This window comes from Pollicipes pollicipes, unplaced genomic scaffold (genome assembly GCF_011947565.3).
Source record: "Pollicipes pollicipes isolate AB1234 unplaced genomic scaffold, Ppol_2.1 Scaffold_3087;HRSCAF=3621_pilon_pilon_pilon, whole genome shotgun sequence".
Classification (NCBI taxonomy): Eukaryota; Metazoa; Arthropoda; class Thecostraca; order Pollicipedomorpha; family Pollicipedidae; genus Pollicipes; species Pollicipes pollicipes.
The window spans coordinates 36,475,590-36,491,096 of record NW_023596225.1 but is presented as its reverse complement, the minus strand read 5'-3'; the positions used below and the strand labels follow the sequence as shown (position 1 = coordinate 36,491,096).

The 15,507-nt window shown below is 56.4% G+C and overlaps 1 protein-coding gene across 1 annotated transcript; it reads left to right on the top strand.

Annotated features, from left to right (window-relative positions):
* On the top strand, positions 1-15,461 carry MEP-1 (zinc finger protein MEP-1). The gene is made up of 9 exons (XM_037212876.1): positions 1-114; positions 961-1,058; positions 10,002-11,918; positions 12,325-12,434; positions 12,594-12,737; positions 13,392-13,613; positions 14,068-14,295; positions 14,559-15,233; positions 15,366-15,461. Exons 2-9 carry the CDS (start codon positions 1,010-1,012, stop codon positions 15,459-15,461), a joined length of 3,441 nt encoding a protein of 1,146 aa, XP_037068771.1. The 5' UTR covers positions 1-114; positions 961-1,009.
* The last annotated feature ends 46 nt before the right edge of the window (positions 15,462-15,507 follow it).

Sequence of the window (15,507 nt, the reverse complement as noted above, 5' to 3'; positions counted from 1 at the left end):
CCATATTCTGTACGAATCGGAATTGTGTCCGCTCTCTCCGCCACTCTGCAAGGGCGCACACCCGGGTTGCGTGTAGGGAGGCGTACGGCGAGCAAGTATCCCAGGATATTTCGGGTAGGCCGAGGGATGTTTGCGAGCATAACTATGGGGTTATGTACGCTTTTCCGGGGTAGGCAATGGGAATCATGCATACTTCTACGTTGGGCACATACCTGTTAGCGGCGTGGCGCAGCGACGTTCTTGGCGCATTCATGTAATGGTCTGGTTGGTTTCCCCGTCGGTGCCGGGGGAAAAATGCTAATATGTTAGATGTGGATAGCGGTCATGCATGATAATAATACCAGAGTATGCAGGTGTGCAGCCTATTAACCTAACATTTTGAACCAAGTAGCTGATGTTATCCACAGGCACTCCCCAATCCCATAAGCATCCAACCAGCATGTACACATGCTCAACTGGCTTAGGGCTTTGTCCATTTTGGGCTGCATTGGTTTGAGATATTCAGTTATTTGGACAATACATATGTGCACCTGCTATTATGGGTTGTTCAGCTGGTGGATATTATCTAGGCTTAGCTTAGAATTTAGGGATAACATCTTGAGGATCTCATGATCCTGACATTGATATAAATTCAGCTGAAATTATCCACTATATTTGGCAGATTTAAAAGTTTCTGTGTGATGCATAAGACCACATGTTTTAAGGTACTTCTTATGTGCACCTTGATATAGCAACTGTTAGTACTTATTTATTCACATAGTTATCAGAGCCAGTAGGGTTTGGTGAAGTCATGTGGCCCATGCCCTGTTGACCTTATCATGAAGCTGTATTATGTGCATTTTAGAACAGTAGGCAATTTTTGTGCTGCTAGTGGTTTGCTATGTTGTGGCTCAATTAGTTATACTTTTTAGGTGAGGGTAGAAGTGCTATGGCATAGAACAAACTGTTTCTCCTCCTCAGGTAGACCTATTGCAACTGCCGATATCATCCAAGCTAGATCATAGAAGCGATGGGGGATTCCGAGGCTGAAGTGAATGGTGATGCACATTTATTAAAAGGTGAGTCAAAGACAGCATCTCAGTTCTCAAGTCCTGTGCTATAGATGCACCCATATACTTAGAAGTTATTGATCTGATGTGAATTATGCCTGTTGTGCCCTTAATATCACACACATGGTGTTATCTGCTGTAAATGTTGATGCTTCTACCTGCCTTTTAAGAGCATGTGTCAGGTGCATGGGCATCAGTTTGATTCAGGAGGAATATTTCAGCATATACCCAATGATTTCCACATGCCAAGTGATATATGAATTTAAACCAAGTTCTGCAAAGTAAGCTAGGGAGGTGTTGCTGAGATGACATGATAGAGCTGGTGAGCTGGTGGAATTGACTTTGACTTAACTATCCCATGCTCATAGAAACCTAGTTTTTGTACAGACCAAACATATTTGCTGCTTCCTGAAGGGGAGGGAGTGGCAGGGGGTTGATGCCTTGGCTGGGGCCCATTCATCTGAAGTACAAAAGTGCTATAATGTATTGCTTCTTTCCAGTGGTTTGACATACCTATTTTCTCAATATTTTCTTGGGGAGTGTTGTCATTCAGCCACCTTGTCATCCCCATCTGCAAATCTGATTGCAGGTTGCATGGCTTTGTTTTGGCAAGTGCTGTATGATGATCTCAGTAGAAAGAGTAATTGGTCAGTCTCTGATATTCAGATCAGCTTTTTATATCTGGTTTTCATTGGCTGGGGACACTGTTCATGCTACAGTACTCACAGCACCAGAGGGTGCATGGGTTGGCAATACCAGGACTTTGCCAGTGTCATGCAGTGTTGTTGCCTGCAAAAAGGCAGTGAAAACTGGTAACTGTACCAGCATAAGCCAAGGCTTGGTTCCAGTTCATGAGTCACCATACCATGAAATTTTATGTTTGTGAGTGAATTGAAGGTACTAGTGCCAGTAGCTAAGTGTGGCTGACTGTAGACCAGTATACATACATTAGCCTACTGGTAGCACCAGGGCTTAAAAAGTTTTGCATCAGTTGTTAGGGACTTGGCCAAAATTTGCAATGCCTGGAATTTTTTGAAATCAATGTCTCCAATAGCCAACTGTTCAGGGATGGGTTGCAGCTCATCCCACCCACTAGCAGCAGCCCAAAGGTCACATCTTTATTGGTGAAGCAGATAGTTAATGTTTATGATTGTGTTGGATCAATCCCTCAAATCTCTGCTATGTTCTCTGAGAAAGTCTATTTTAGCATCAGCTGTTATGTGCAACACAGGATGGCAAGCTGATGAGAACTGCTTGTTGAGTTGTAGGGGGGGGGGGGGGGTTGTGGGCCCACCATCTCACAAGTGCACCTATTGTTTGTGAGGCATGAGAGTGCTGTGCTGGTATGGAGCAGGAAACTGTTTGGCATGACATTTAATGGACTGGGCTAGGTCCTCCCAGTTGCCCAAAGTGCAGCCCATATATGCTCAAGCTCATGGTTATTATGCATGCCCAAAATCATTTAGACAAGACATGGGTAAGGTGGCCTTGCATGCCCCTGCAGCCGCTGATGTATGCACCTGACTGGGGACGATGTAAGCGGTTTACTTGACTGGGCGCGGGAAGGTCACACACAGTCCGCCAGGAACAGGTCGGGTAGACATATGAGGGACCCCATGCGGACAGCATGCGCCGCGTGCGCCGCAAGCGGACGAGACTGGTCTGACGCGGGCCGAAGCCTTCCGGCCAGGTCGGGTCTGGTTTGGTCTGCGAGGGCGATGAAGCGGATGGCTCGTGACATCTGTTGTCTCCACCTCGCCGGGTTGGGCACAGGCATTATCAGTCGAGTGAACTCCGCGGAGACTACCGTGTAGGAATGGTGCACTTAAATTTTATTCGAGTGAACAGTTGCTGACAACTTTTGCGGCGACTTAAAATCAGTTGTCGATCACACTACCCACATGAGATCGAGACCCACCTATTCGGCGGACATTCAGGACCGTCAAAAGCGCATCGACCGTTGCTAGGCGTTGCTATGTCAACAGCGACGATTTGCTTATAAACAAATGCACTTATTTCGCCTCTCGGCCTGGTGGAGAATGGCCTTTGGCCGTGTGATGTCGTAGATAGGCGATGTGCTCACCCAAAGTAGGGAACGGGCGTCGGGTGGAATAAGAATGGACTCCGACATCATCAACATTTTCATTGAGTCAGGATGGAGTCAGATCTTCCGAATATTGTAATTCGGATTCGGAGCCACGTCAACCGAGTCATGGGTAGCTCGAATTTTGAATAAATTTTGCGCATTTTGCCTCCGACATGAATCAAGGGGTTTGCTGAATTGTTTCTTTTCAAAAGGCTATTGTATTCTTATATAAATGCTATTCCAGACAAGTGCGAATGTAAGCGCGCCTTCCCAATCCCGGTGCCTGCAAGAACTTGGTATTTTCCCCTCATGCGACTACTGCCTCGTTTGTAACGTCTGAAACGTATCTTTTCGTGCCAAGTAGGTTACTGGTCAAGGCCGTTTGAAGGCTCGCAGGACAAACGGCAGTTTTAGAAGCATCACAGACAGGGAAAATCAAATGAACTTCCCCTTGAAGGTGGTAAGGGAGGCTTGTGGGCACTTGAAGGAGAGGTGAGCATCGATTAGTTTTGGAATGGTGCGTATAACACGGCAGGACCTGCGAGCCTTGACCTGGACTATGGCCTCTGATATAACCAAACCATGGATCAAGCCTTTCTGTTATTGCAACTCGATTTTCCAATTGTGACTCCGGGACCTGACTCACCGTAGGTCTATTACTAACACTGAGGTGATGATATGGCGCGCCTGCCAGAATTTCGAAATTGTTTAAATACTATCTTCCTCCTTGTCTGGTATCGGAGCGGACTGTTCGCCGAACTACAAACAAATATTTACGTGGTACATGAGCAGCGCACATACAGCACATACGTCGTACATGAGCAGCGATACATCATACCACCGGTATACAAAATCGTGCTTATTCGCACTGGTAACCAAAAATGCATTTGAGAGGATAAAGCACAAAACAAGATAAACCAAAAAACACATTCAGAGGATAGACGGAGCAATAAACTGCACTTAGATCTGCGCTGCACGCACGAGTGTGGAAGGTAATGCGAGAAATGAGAAGCGCTTTGGTGTGTAACCATGGCTAACCCCGTCCCCGTCCCGTGCAACCAAAACTGCTTGCCGCCGTTCTCGCCGTTCTGCTGTTAATATAAGTGTCCTAGGTAGTCTGTATGAAGCTCACATGCAGATCTCGGGTCCATCACACAGACGTTTGCATAGTCAGCGACTCCACCAGAACCGATTTCATAATCAAGCCATTAATCCCCGAGTCGGAATCAGGCGTCGACCCAAAGCTATGGTGCGCTGCTGGGAATGAGTCTGAATCAGCCTCAGGTATTGTGGGTCCGGGTGGGAATATATTCCGTTTGTGCGGACTCAAGCGCAGGGATGCCGCGTGCGTGCGCACGGGCCGGTTTCGATGGCGGCATGCCAGCGCGGCGTCGGGATGTCCCGGGCGACGCTTGCTCCCCCGGAGGATTCGGACCCATCGCCGAATGTGGCGATCCGCCGGCGCTGGGAGCTGCCGGCTATGGTCAGGGGTTGACCCGGCTCCATCCTGACCCCTAGGGCGATTGGGGTCACATTGGCAAGATGAGGCGTTCATGTCGAGACAGCGCGTTCCGGCTCTGAACGCTGCTCTTGGTGTGTAAGACGGTCTGAGGCAGAGTGCACTGTTTCGTCGGTGTTCACAATTTGTGTTGCTTTAAGCATGCATTCGTTATTTTTCGTATTCATCGAGGCTCAAAGATTGCCGGGATGACCTTTGTCGGCCTGCATATACAGCCTGTCGAGACTGGACAGCGTGCTCTCTTCTCTGCGACAACTGGTGTGGGAATCTACCATGTTCATGGCTTACGGCGGTGTCGCTTCGTCACTGGGTGTGTTGTGGTTATAACTTTCGGGAGCAGTGTTCGATGTGTTTTTGTGACCAGAAAGCTGATGAGTAGTTTATGATGTGCGCTCATATTTCCCTGAATGAGGAAATAAGCCTAACGAGGTCGCTTATGTGACTGTTTGGCGACGGGGTATCGAGGCGCCTTCCGATAGGCGGTTGGTCCGATAAATGCTTTTATTTCATTGATAGCGACGGTTTGGTGTGACGGCCACGGCCGCTCTGAAATGCTGTGGACCATCGGTCCGCAATGGCGATGTCCGACAGGTTTCCTCAGCCGCATTCGATGGTGCACTGACGGGGTATCAGAAACAAGCAAAGATGTCGGCATATGCACGGCACCCCCATCTCCCCCATCCGGGCACTGTGCCAATTTATGACGTATTGGGAGCCGGCTCTTTGTTTGCTGGGGGGGGGGGGGGGGGGGGGACGGTGGCGGCGGCGGCAGCGCCGCCGCGGTCCGTTCCCGCGCGTCGTGCCCGTATAACGAGTATCGATGTGCCGAGCACACTCGTGAATTGCTACGCTAGCGCCGTCTATCGCCGGCGGTGGGTAAGAGTGACGTCACCCCGGGTGACGTAGAGGATTGTTCAGCTGACTGTTGGTGGCGGGTATGTTGCCAAGGTAACTGGCTCGACAGCAAGCTTTCGATGTCGTGCTTGCCCCGGGGCCAGCGGTGTCCTTATTTATGGTTACGGCAGATTACCAGCCACGGTGTTTTTTTTACCATTCACCGTTCTTTCTGTTTTTTACATTTTAGTCTCGCCGATGGCGCGATAACATTTTGGTTTTGGGTGGTGATGGGGGTTGAAAGGATGATTATTTTTGTGGTGGCTGCACGCTGTGTGGTTTATCAACCAAACAAATGTTTGCACCTTGCCACATACGTTTACAGTCTACGCCCGCCTGTCGTAAAACGTCGGTGACATATCTTCTGTTTGCACGAGACATGTGTTTCGGGTCTACTGAGTACAGGGTGTCCCAAAATTGGTGCGCGGTTGTATCGTCGTCACTAACAAAGAAAGTAAGTGAGATAGGTTCAGGGTTTTGCCAGTGCAATCCCACGCAGCCGTTCACACTGCCGCATGAGCTCCGGCACGCCGCGCATCAGGCTGTCAAGAGTCTTGCCCTGACCCTCCTCTACGCCGCTTGCACGTTTTGGAACAATATCTTCTCTGAAGTGGCCGGCGACATCTTGCTGAGCTCCTTGACGATCGCTTAGAGGTTCTCGATCGGCGACATGTTGGGGCTGTTACCTGGTCATGAACCCTTCTCCCAGAAGCCCGGGAAGTTGGCGCGGCACCAGTCCTGGATCTTTCTGGCGTGATGAACTGGAGCACCGTCCTGCTGGAAAATTGCCCTCGACATGTCTGGCAGGAGTTTGGCCTTGGTTGCCGGGCCATTCTCCTTCTAGAATCCTTCCTCCGCTGCATCGCCGAGGGTGCAGTCTTCTCCAGCACTTCTCTAACGTAGTAGTCGGCGGTGACGGTCTGCCCGCGCGGGACATGATGCAGCTCAGAGAGGCCTCTGTAGCTCATCATGCCCCAGACAAAAATACCAGGCAGCCACTTCACTCTCTCGGCGGTGGGCACCTCCGAGCTGTTGGCCCAGAACCGGTCGTTCTGGCGGTCAGGGGCTTGGAAGAGCTCGGAGGGCGACTCGTCACTGAACAGGACGCGTTTCAAGTCCTGAACGGATCAGTTCTTGCGGGCGGTGGTGAATTCCAGCCGCCTGCGCCTCTGGTTCACGGTAGGCCCTGGTCGCAACCAGCGCTTGAGCGCTTCAGCTGCAAGCTGGTATTCAGATGCCGGCGGACGGCCGACTTGGAAGCTGGGTGCTTGTCCGCCATCTTTTTTTTCGCCAGGATTCTCGTCGAGTCGCGCCTTTTGAAGGCCGACTCTGCAATAACGATCTTTGCTACTCGGCTCGAGGCCGACTTCTGCTCACGACCTGTACAGTTTTCGAGCGTCTCTCCTGAACGGTCGTGGGCCAGCCAGCGCGTAATCATCGCTGCGTTGACGCCCAAGTCCCTGGTGACCTGAACCTGGGTCATACCGCCCTTGACCATCCCAATCGCGCGGTAGCGGATCGATGGCTTGCGCTTTTTCACATGTGGCGATATGCGGACTTGACACGTTGGCTTTTTCGAAAGGAATGACCTCTCCCGCCCGCTACCGACCGAAGTCATGTCGGCCGCTGGGGTCATGTGATCGCCTGACACGGCGGAATGCTCCGGGGCCGAGCGCGGTGCAGTCTCACTCACTCAGCGCTCGGGGTAGGGGAAATGATAGACGGCACCGACCGCACATAAATTTCGGGTGCCCCGTAAAGCTGGTCATTTTGTGCAAGCTATATAGTCCCAAGGTAATTATGTTATGGGTAGAGAACTGCAAATTTTCCATCATTAATCTGGCCACGCAGTCCATGCCTTGTTCGGCGACATTCGTTACATTGGCATCGGGTTTATGCCGATGAATGATCAGCTGTCTGTGCGGCGCGCTAGATTATTAATAACGAGTGCTTGGCCAACGAGTGTTTTGTGCGGCAGGTAAACGTGATATAGGCGTTCGTGAGCTTTCAGGCAGTTCCCAGTTGCATGCCTTATTTGTCGGCAGATGTTGCTGGGCTCATATCTGTATGGGCAACCGGTTCACGTCGAAATCAAAGGAGCGTTGTAGCGTTTCGTGCGGTTCAAGCGCCACACATCTGCAACGCTATCGATTTTTTTGAAAGCCCACGCCATGTTTTGTGATGCAGCGACGTACTAGCATTACAGCATGACGCGCACAAGGCTGGTAAGCACACGTCCCCCCCCCCCCCCCCCGGCCACCGTGGGTCGTTCAACAGCGACAGAGCAAGTGTCTTTCGTAGGGTCCTCCTGAACCGACCACCTTCCGCCCTGACAGGGAACACCACAGGCACTCGTACACCGTCGTGGGCGGTGCACGCACATGTTGGGGTCCCCAGCTGAGCCCTCTGCTGAACCGCCCCGCTTACCGCCGCTCTTTCAGACTTGCTTTGTCCCACGGCACGCGCTGGTCTGGCCGAAGGACACCGGTGACGCAGATTTGGCAGTCAACGTCCCTCCGTCTCGGTTTTTGTTCAAATTTATTATAATTATATTTGCACACGCATTTACATATATTGACCACAATTTCTTCTCCGCCAGACAAAAACATGTTCGATAAAGCGCACACGTACACAAACACTGATGTGTGTAAATGAGCGTATTGGGTCAGTGGGCACGCTCGTGTCGTACGGATCCCACTACACGTCGGCTACGTGCCGCTCGGTGTCGTCCCAGCGAACGCTAGAGCCCTCTGTTGATGAGCAGGGCTTCCACCAGGCGCTTTCTCACCGCTGTGTCCCCGCCCCTCGAACGCCACGTGGAAGTAGCCCAATCGGGGCCAGAAACGGAGCCCCGCTCGGGAATGTCAGATTCCACCGCGTGAGGGTGGCGCATCGTTCCCCAAAGGGGAGACATCTGCTCCATGTACGGTGGTGGGGTGTTTGCCCTGGCATTACTCACTGCCCGATATTTGTGTCTGGGGGAGACGGGAAGGCGTATGTAGATTTGTCCATTAGGAAGGTTTGGTGTCTATCAATATGTGCATTGGCATCGTTTCGGGTCTGCCGCTCGTTTTACAGTAACACGGTTTCCTGAGCAGTCATGCCAAGCATAGCATTCCTTTGAATTTCATCGACCTGACGGCTGAGGCTGGTATCACCTGATGATGCAATGTAAAATGCCGAGGCCATATATAGATTAGCGATGTACTACGAGAGTTGCGGTTTAATTTTTTCCTGCGATTTAGACATCACTGGGCAAATTTCCGTCAAAAGGCAAAAGAGTGTGCTCTGGTGCGATTGAATGTTTTTTTCCCTTTGGGCGGCAAAAATAACAGCTATGGGGTCCCTGCCAACGTATCGGACCCTTCGAATTCGCGTGCAACCATTTTTGCCGATGGCCCATGGCAAATTAAGGCGTTTGCAAATTGAAGCGCACAGAAGCGAAACGGATCGGCGCCAGCTGATAACACAACACCAATGCGTGTGTCAGCGTGTGAAACTGACGCCCACGGACTTTGGCTGTCGCCATTGTGTCCAGTGTTTGAACAGGTGTTTTAACGCTTTGAGATGGAGACATTACGTGTACTTCCAGCCATACAGCAACACAAAACCAACATCTTAGCTGGGGTGGAAGGGGCTATTTTTCATGGCGCCCCAGGGAAGAGCACGGGTGTTACACTCACCACGTGGTTCCTGATCGATATCAAGGTGCAGAACAAAAAAAGTAAAGGCAAGTAGGCTGGTGATAAAAGGAATGCAGTTATTTTGGGTTGGATTCCTATATTAACCAGGGACGTTTTAGGCAAGTCAGCTACAATCGATAGAAACCAGAGGTAGCGCATCACGTACACGGAGCGTAGGACAGTTTTGAATGGAGCTATGCACAAAATCGTGGGATTGGTCAAGCACGGTCATCGCAGATGGGTGGTCTTGTTTGATCATGCCAAGTTTATTCATTATTCAGATATACCCCATGTCTAATGTTGGCATTCAGTGTCACTAATTAATAGGAGCCGGATGCCATACACACTTCCTGAAGAAAAAACTTGACTCGAGAATCTCCACTGATTACGTCATAGTTCGTTGACTAGGCATGACCTGTGACCTAATTTTTGTTCCAAAAGATGTACAGTGCTGGTGCTGTAAGCTCTGTTAATCTCACGGCGATCCTATCTGATGTTTCTCGATGGTCCCAGAAATGTCCCCTGGTGGTCACCCATCCACTCACTCGGCGTGGGTAAATGGCAATGTGACGATGAGACACACAATTGGTGGGTCGTTACAGCGAGTGGACCCGGCTGTGAATGTACCGCCGCCCCTGGCGGCTGCAGTCCAGGCAGTGACGTCGGCACTGTAATTGGGTTTCTGGACAGTTTGTCATTTGAGTTAGCGTGAGTCAGCCTAAATGCATCCGCATGAACTGGCGGTTAACCACGTGTCGCATCTCCTGCAGAACACTCCAAAGGCGGCGAGGAAGCGATGGACGCCGAGGAGGACGTCGGCGACGCCGAAGAGGACGAGGAGGCTGAGGATGAAGAGGACGAGGATCCGTTCGCCGACTCGTCCGGGGAGACTCCGTCCAAAGGCGCGGCCGGCGAGCCGATGGAGACGGAGGAGAACGGCGAGCTGGCGGAGGAAGACGAGGAGGACGGGGACGAGGAGGAGGACGCCGCATCCGGCGCGGAGGACGGCAACAGGCAGGCGGCGCGCGACGACGGCGACGTGGTGGACGGCGAGCGTGGCAGTGGTGACGAATCCAAAGAGTCCAGCGGCTCGAAGGCGTCAAACGACTCGAAGGACGCCGTCGACGCCGCCGATGAGGACGCCGAGCGCGTCAAGGGCGACAAGAACTCGAAAGACGACGCGGAAGCGGAGCCCGACCGCGCCACGGACGACGACACCAAGGGCTCGTCGAACGACGCCGGCAACGACGCGTCGAGCGGCGCCAAGCCGACCGAGGAGCCGATGGAGGCGGACGAGGCGGCGGCGCTCTCCAGCGACTCGGACATCGAGGAGATCGAGCCGCCGGACCCGCTGGCGGGCGACGCGCCGGCCGCGCCGGCCGCCGCCCCCGCCGGCGCCGCGCGCGACGGGGCGCGCGACAACTCGCGCCTGGTGATCATCGACACGGAGGCGCTGATGGCTGGCCGCGCGGCGAGCGGAGCCGTCAGCCGGCCACCGCCGCTGACACGCGCGCCGCCGCCGCCGCAGCCGTCGCACGGACAGCCGGTGCTCATCAACCCGTCAGTGATGTCGGCGCTGGCGCAGTACGGCATTAACACGGCCGGCATGACCGGCGAGCAGCTGCAGCAGCTGCAGGACTACTACCGCCGCTCGCACGACGACGCCGAGTTTGTGCTGGAGGCGCCTAGCTTTATCGTGCCGTACGTGATGGAGAGCCCGCCCGAGGAGACGGTCAAGCAGTTCATGGCGCGCGTCTCGAAGGCGGCCAAGGTGAACGGCGAGGCGGGCGGCGAGGTGGACGAGGCGAGCAACGAGGCGGACCGCAAGGAGCCGGGCGAGGCCAAGCTGGAGAAGGAGGTGGACTCGAACAAGGAGAACCAGCCGGACAAGGAGGCTGCCGCCAAGCGCGAGGAGGACTTCAGCCATCTGGGCAAGTGGGCCTACTATTACCAGGGTCCCGTCGGCCAGCTGCTGCTCGACCAGGGCCGCGGCATCGTCGAGGAGTTTATTAAGGAGGACCTGCTGAAGCAGCAGAAGCGCAAGGCGGCGCACGAGAAGGGCGGCGGCAGCGAGGCCACCCGCTTCGCTATTAAGTCGCTGACGGCCAACTTGGCGGCTTCGCGGCGCAAAAACGCGCCGTTCCGGCTGAAGCTGACCCAGTGCCGCTATTGCGCGTTCGAGACTGAGTCTGTGCTAGTGATGGAGCGGCATCTGGAGATGCCGCACATGGTTGGCAGCATCTACCAGTGCAACTTCTGCGACTTTGAGACTCGCTCGCCGCAGGTGGTGCTCTCGCACATGGCGGTCGAGCACAGCGTGCAGGGCAGACTGGAGCGCGCGCCTGCCTCTTTCCAGTGTCCACTCTGCCCGTACGAGGACTCGGGTAAAGCCCGCATGACCCGCCACCTCAACTCCTGCCAGAAGAAGTTTCGCATCGACAAGAACCAGGGGCTGGACGACTGGGTGCCGCCGGCCAAGGTGCCCAAGATCCACCGCGGCCGGCCCAACGTGCTCGGCAAGCAGTTCGAGCCGGTGCGCGGCGGCGGGCCCGGCGCCAAGGCCCTGCCGCAGGCGCTGGCGGCGGCGGCGGCGGCGGCCAACGCGCGCAGTCGCGGCCGCCCCATCGGCTCCTACAAGGAGACGGTGCCGACTAGTGTGCCGCCGCGCGCCCAATTCAACCGCCAGGGTGAGTGACTGGAAGCGAGAGGGGATGGGACGGAGCGGCGGTGGTGGGGAGCGAGCGCTGGTACCGAAGTGGGTACCGTAGCTGGCTGACCCAGCTGGGCGTGGGCCTCGTTTACGGCACGGCTTGTATCTTCTATTCGGCCATGTAAAGCTCCGCTTTCGGATTTTGCTGGTGCTGGTGATAAATGGGGGATTATGTGTGTCGGCGTGTAGCAAAATGGAGAAACCGGAAATGTGAACGTTCTCACCTTGAGGCGTCTTTGTTGCTTACGCATGTCTCCCCGCACGGACGGGTACTGTAGGCTCTGCCTTGTGCCCTTGTGACCGTCGACTTCAGCGCCTCTGACTGCCATCTACCACCCCCCTCCCCCTCACCTTTCTCTGACCTAGTTTGTGCCGCGTTCCAGCCGCGTTCATTGCCGCGTCCGCTGGCATGACGCCCCAGATGATCCGGTCTCCGACCGGCCCGCAGATGATCATGCCGCCACACTACCAGATCGGCAACCAGATCTACCAGGTACCAGTCTCAGTCGTAAAGTGCGCGGTGTCGTCTGGTCCGGGCTGAGCGACTCGGAACGCAGTTCTGCTCTGCGGCGGGAAGCTGGGGCCCGACCCAGTGCGGTGTGCTTCCCCCTGGCGGTGGGGCGGCCTGTGACCCGTTTGTCGGCCGTTCCAGCTGGTCAACAATCAGCTGGTGCTGGTGAACCCGGCGGCAGCTCGCGCCGCCGGCGGCGGCAGCGGCTCTGGCGTGCACATCGTCCCCTCATCGGCGCCGTCCGGCCCGCCTGGGCTCAGCATACAGGCCACCTCCAGCGCCAAGGTGCGTCCCGCGCCCGCTTCCGCGAGCGTGGCCGAGCGCCTGCTCCGTCGTCGGTGTGTGACCCCGGCGCTGCGCTGGTCGCGTCCGGTCATGGGAAGGGCGCCGAGGTACCGGCCGCGCACGCCCCAGTCTGCGAGTCGTGTGGACCCGTCTTCTGGCGGTCGTCCCCGGATCCGGTTGTCTCCCGCGTGGCGGAGCGTTGTCTCGTACATCGCGGTCACAGGATGTGCGAGGCAATGGTCACGCACAGACCGTTCTGACCCGTACGGTCTGTACGGGTCTGTGCGCGGCGGCCCTTGTTCGTCACCCCACCTCAGCTCGTGTGCGTGGCGTGACAATGTATGAGTGTGAGTGTGGGTCGGACTGCGCGAGTCGGACCGCGCCCTGACCCCATGTTTGGCCAGCAGCTGACTGTATATGGGCGTACCTCTGGGTGTGCCTGCCATGTTACGGCGGACCTCTGTAACAGCTGTGTTACCGGGTGGTAGGGCTGTTGTGGACGTCCCTGTGACTCGCGTGCCTCTTTGTAGCCAACTAGCCAGCGCCTGTTCGTCCGTCTGTCCACGCTCCTCTCTCGGCGTCCGTGTGTGTGTCAGCACATCATGTGTCGCTCCCGCTGCTGTTGCTGACGGCCGCTCGGCCACGGCCCGTCAGACGGTGGCGGCCGCCGCGCTGAAGCTGTCGTCCACGCCGAGCATCAGCATCACGCCGGTGCCGCGGCCCAGCCTGCCGCCCAGCGTGCCCTCCATACTGCGCTCGGCCGCCGCCGGCTCCCAGCTCTCCATTACCAAGGGCACCGTCGGCGGCCGGCCTGACGCCGCCGCCCTCAGCAAGGGCGCCTTCGTCATCTGCGAGATCTGCGACGGGTACATCAAGGTGCGTGGCGCGGTGCGGCCCGGCCGGTCGGACTGCGTGCGGCAGTGGCAGCGGGGAGCGGGGAGGGGAGGGGGTGGCTGCCGGACGCCGGTGACGTGCGGTCATAGTCTTGGCAGGATTGGGTCGGCTCAAAAGTGCGTTGCTCGATGAATGCATGTTTAGCGTGACTTGTACCCATTAGCATGTGGTAGGGTAATATTTTGCAGTCGAGAGATTTCTTCAAGCTTAATTACGACCATGTTTGTAATGTTCATTGCATTGTCAGTATGACCGTAACAGCGCATCTCTCGACTTCTGCATTCCCTGCTTGAGCTGCATCCGCCGCAGTTGGCTTTGCTGACTTCTGCATTCGCTCATCATCGAAGCACTGACTGACCAGCCAGAGCTGAAATGGCCGCATCCAACTTGATCTGACCTGGCACGGACTTCCTGACGCGACTCGGCGTGGTTGCAGGACCTGGAGCAGCTCCGCAACCACATGCAGTGGATCCATAAGGTCAAGATCCATCCAAAGATGATCTATAACCGGCCGCCGCTCAACTGTCAGAAGTGTCAGCTGCGCTTCTTCACGGACCAGGGCCTGGAGCGCCACCTGCTCGGCTCGCACGGCCTCGTGACGAGCAGCATGCAGGAGGCGGCCAACAAGGGCCACGACAGCGGCCGCTGTCCAATCTGCGGCAAGGTCAGACCACGCCACACTAGGCCAGGACTTAGGCGGCGCTGCACAGTGGCAGCTTAATTGCTTGGGGGTTTGTAACCGCGAGCCCATAACACCGGTAGTCAGTGGTCGGGACGTAGGACCTGTTCGTGAAGTGATAGTTGTGTTAATACGAGCTGGTGGTTATGAGTCATGGCATGGCCGAAAGTATGTCCGAATGTATTGTGAGCCGTTTGCCACTTACGCGTGGTCGTCCGGCATAATGACGTGGACTGTTTCGGCCGCAGGTCTACCAGTGGAAGCTGTTACATCACGTGTCCAAGGACCACCATGTGACGCTGAAGCCGGCCCACCTCTCCTACAAGTGCACCGTCTGCACGGCCACCTTCAGCATGTACAAGCAGTTCGAGAACCACGTGTACTCGTCGCACTCGGTCGTCGCCAAGAAAATCATGGAGTCGTCCGACCGGAAGAAGGCGGCCGCGGCCGCCGCCGCCTCCGGCCAGCCGATCAAGATCAACGACGAGATCACCATCATCCCGCACCCCGGCGGCGCGCCGGCCGGACCGCCGCAGGCCGCCTCGACGCCGCAGAAGCGACGGCGCGCGGCGCCGGCGCCCGCCGTCGAGCGCGAGTGTGAGTTGTGCGAGCACCGGGCACTGCCAGCCGCGCTGCTCGAGCACTACCGTCGCGACCACCTGGGGCGACCCGAGGTGGAGTTCACACCGCTGCTGGCCGACCCGGACTGTGCCGAGTTCGTCACGGAGGACGTGCGCCGCCAGCTGCGCGAGCACGCGGCGGCCGCTGCGCGCGGCGAGGTGGAGGTGGAGGTGAGCGACCCCGAGGACGGCGAGGAGGCCAGCGCGCCGGCCGGCGCTGGCTCCGGCGGCTCGGCGCTGAGCAAGCTCAACCGCGAGATCACCATCACGCCAATCGGCGGAGCGTCGCGGCCGCGGCGGACGGTGACTGTGCCGCGGCCGCGCGCCTTCGTCGGCCCGCTGTCGGCGCGGCGGCGGCGGCGCGCCCGGCTGGCGCCGCGCTCGGTGCGCGAGCGGCGGCGCGCCGCGCGCGAGGCCGGCGAGCGCCGCCGCCAGCCCAGTCTGGTCGAGCTGAGCGACAGTGAGCAGGCGCCGGCCGACACCACGGTCGACCTGGCCGAAGGCGAGGAGGCAGGCTCGGGCGCCGAGTGAGCGGACCGGCGCATAGGACGCGCGTGTTCCGTGCAGGGCTCGGCGA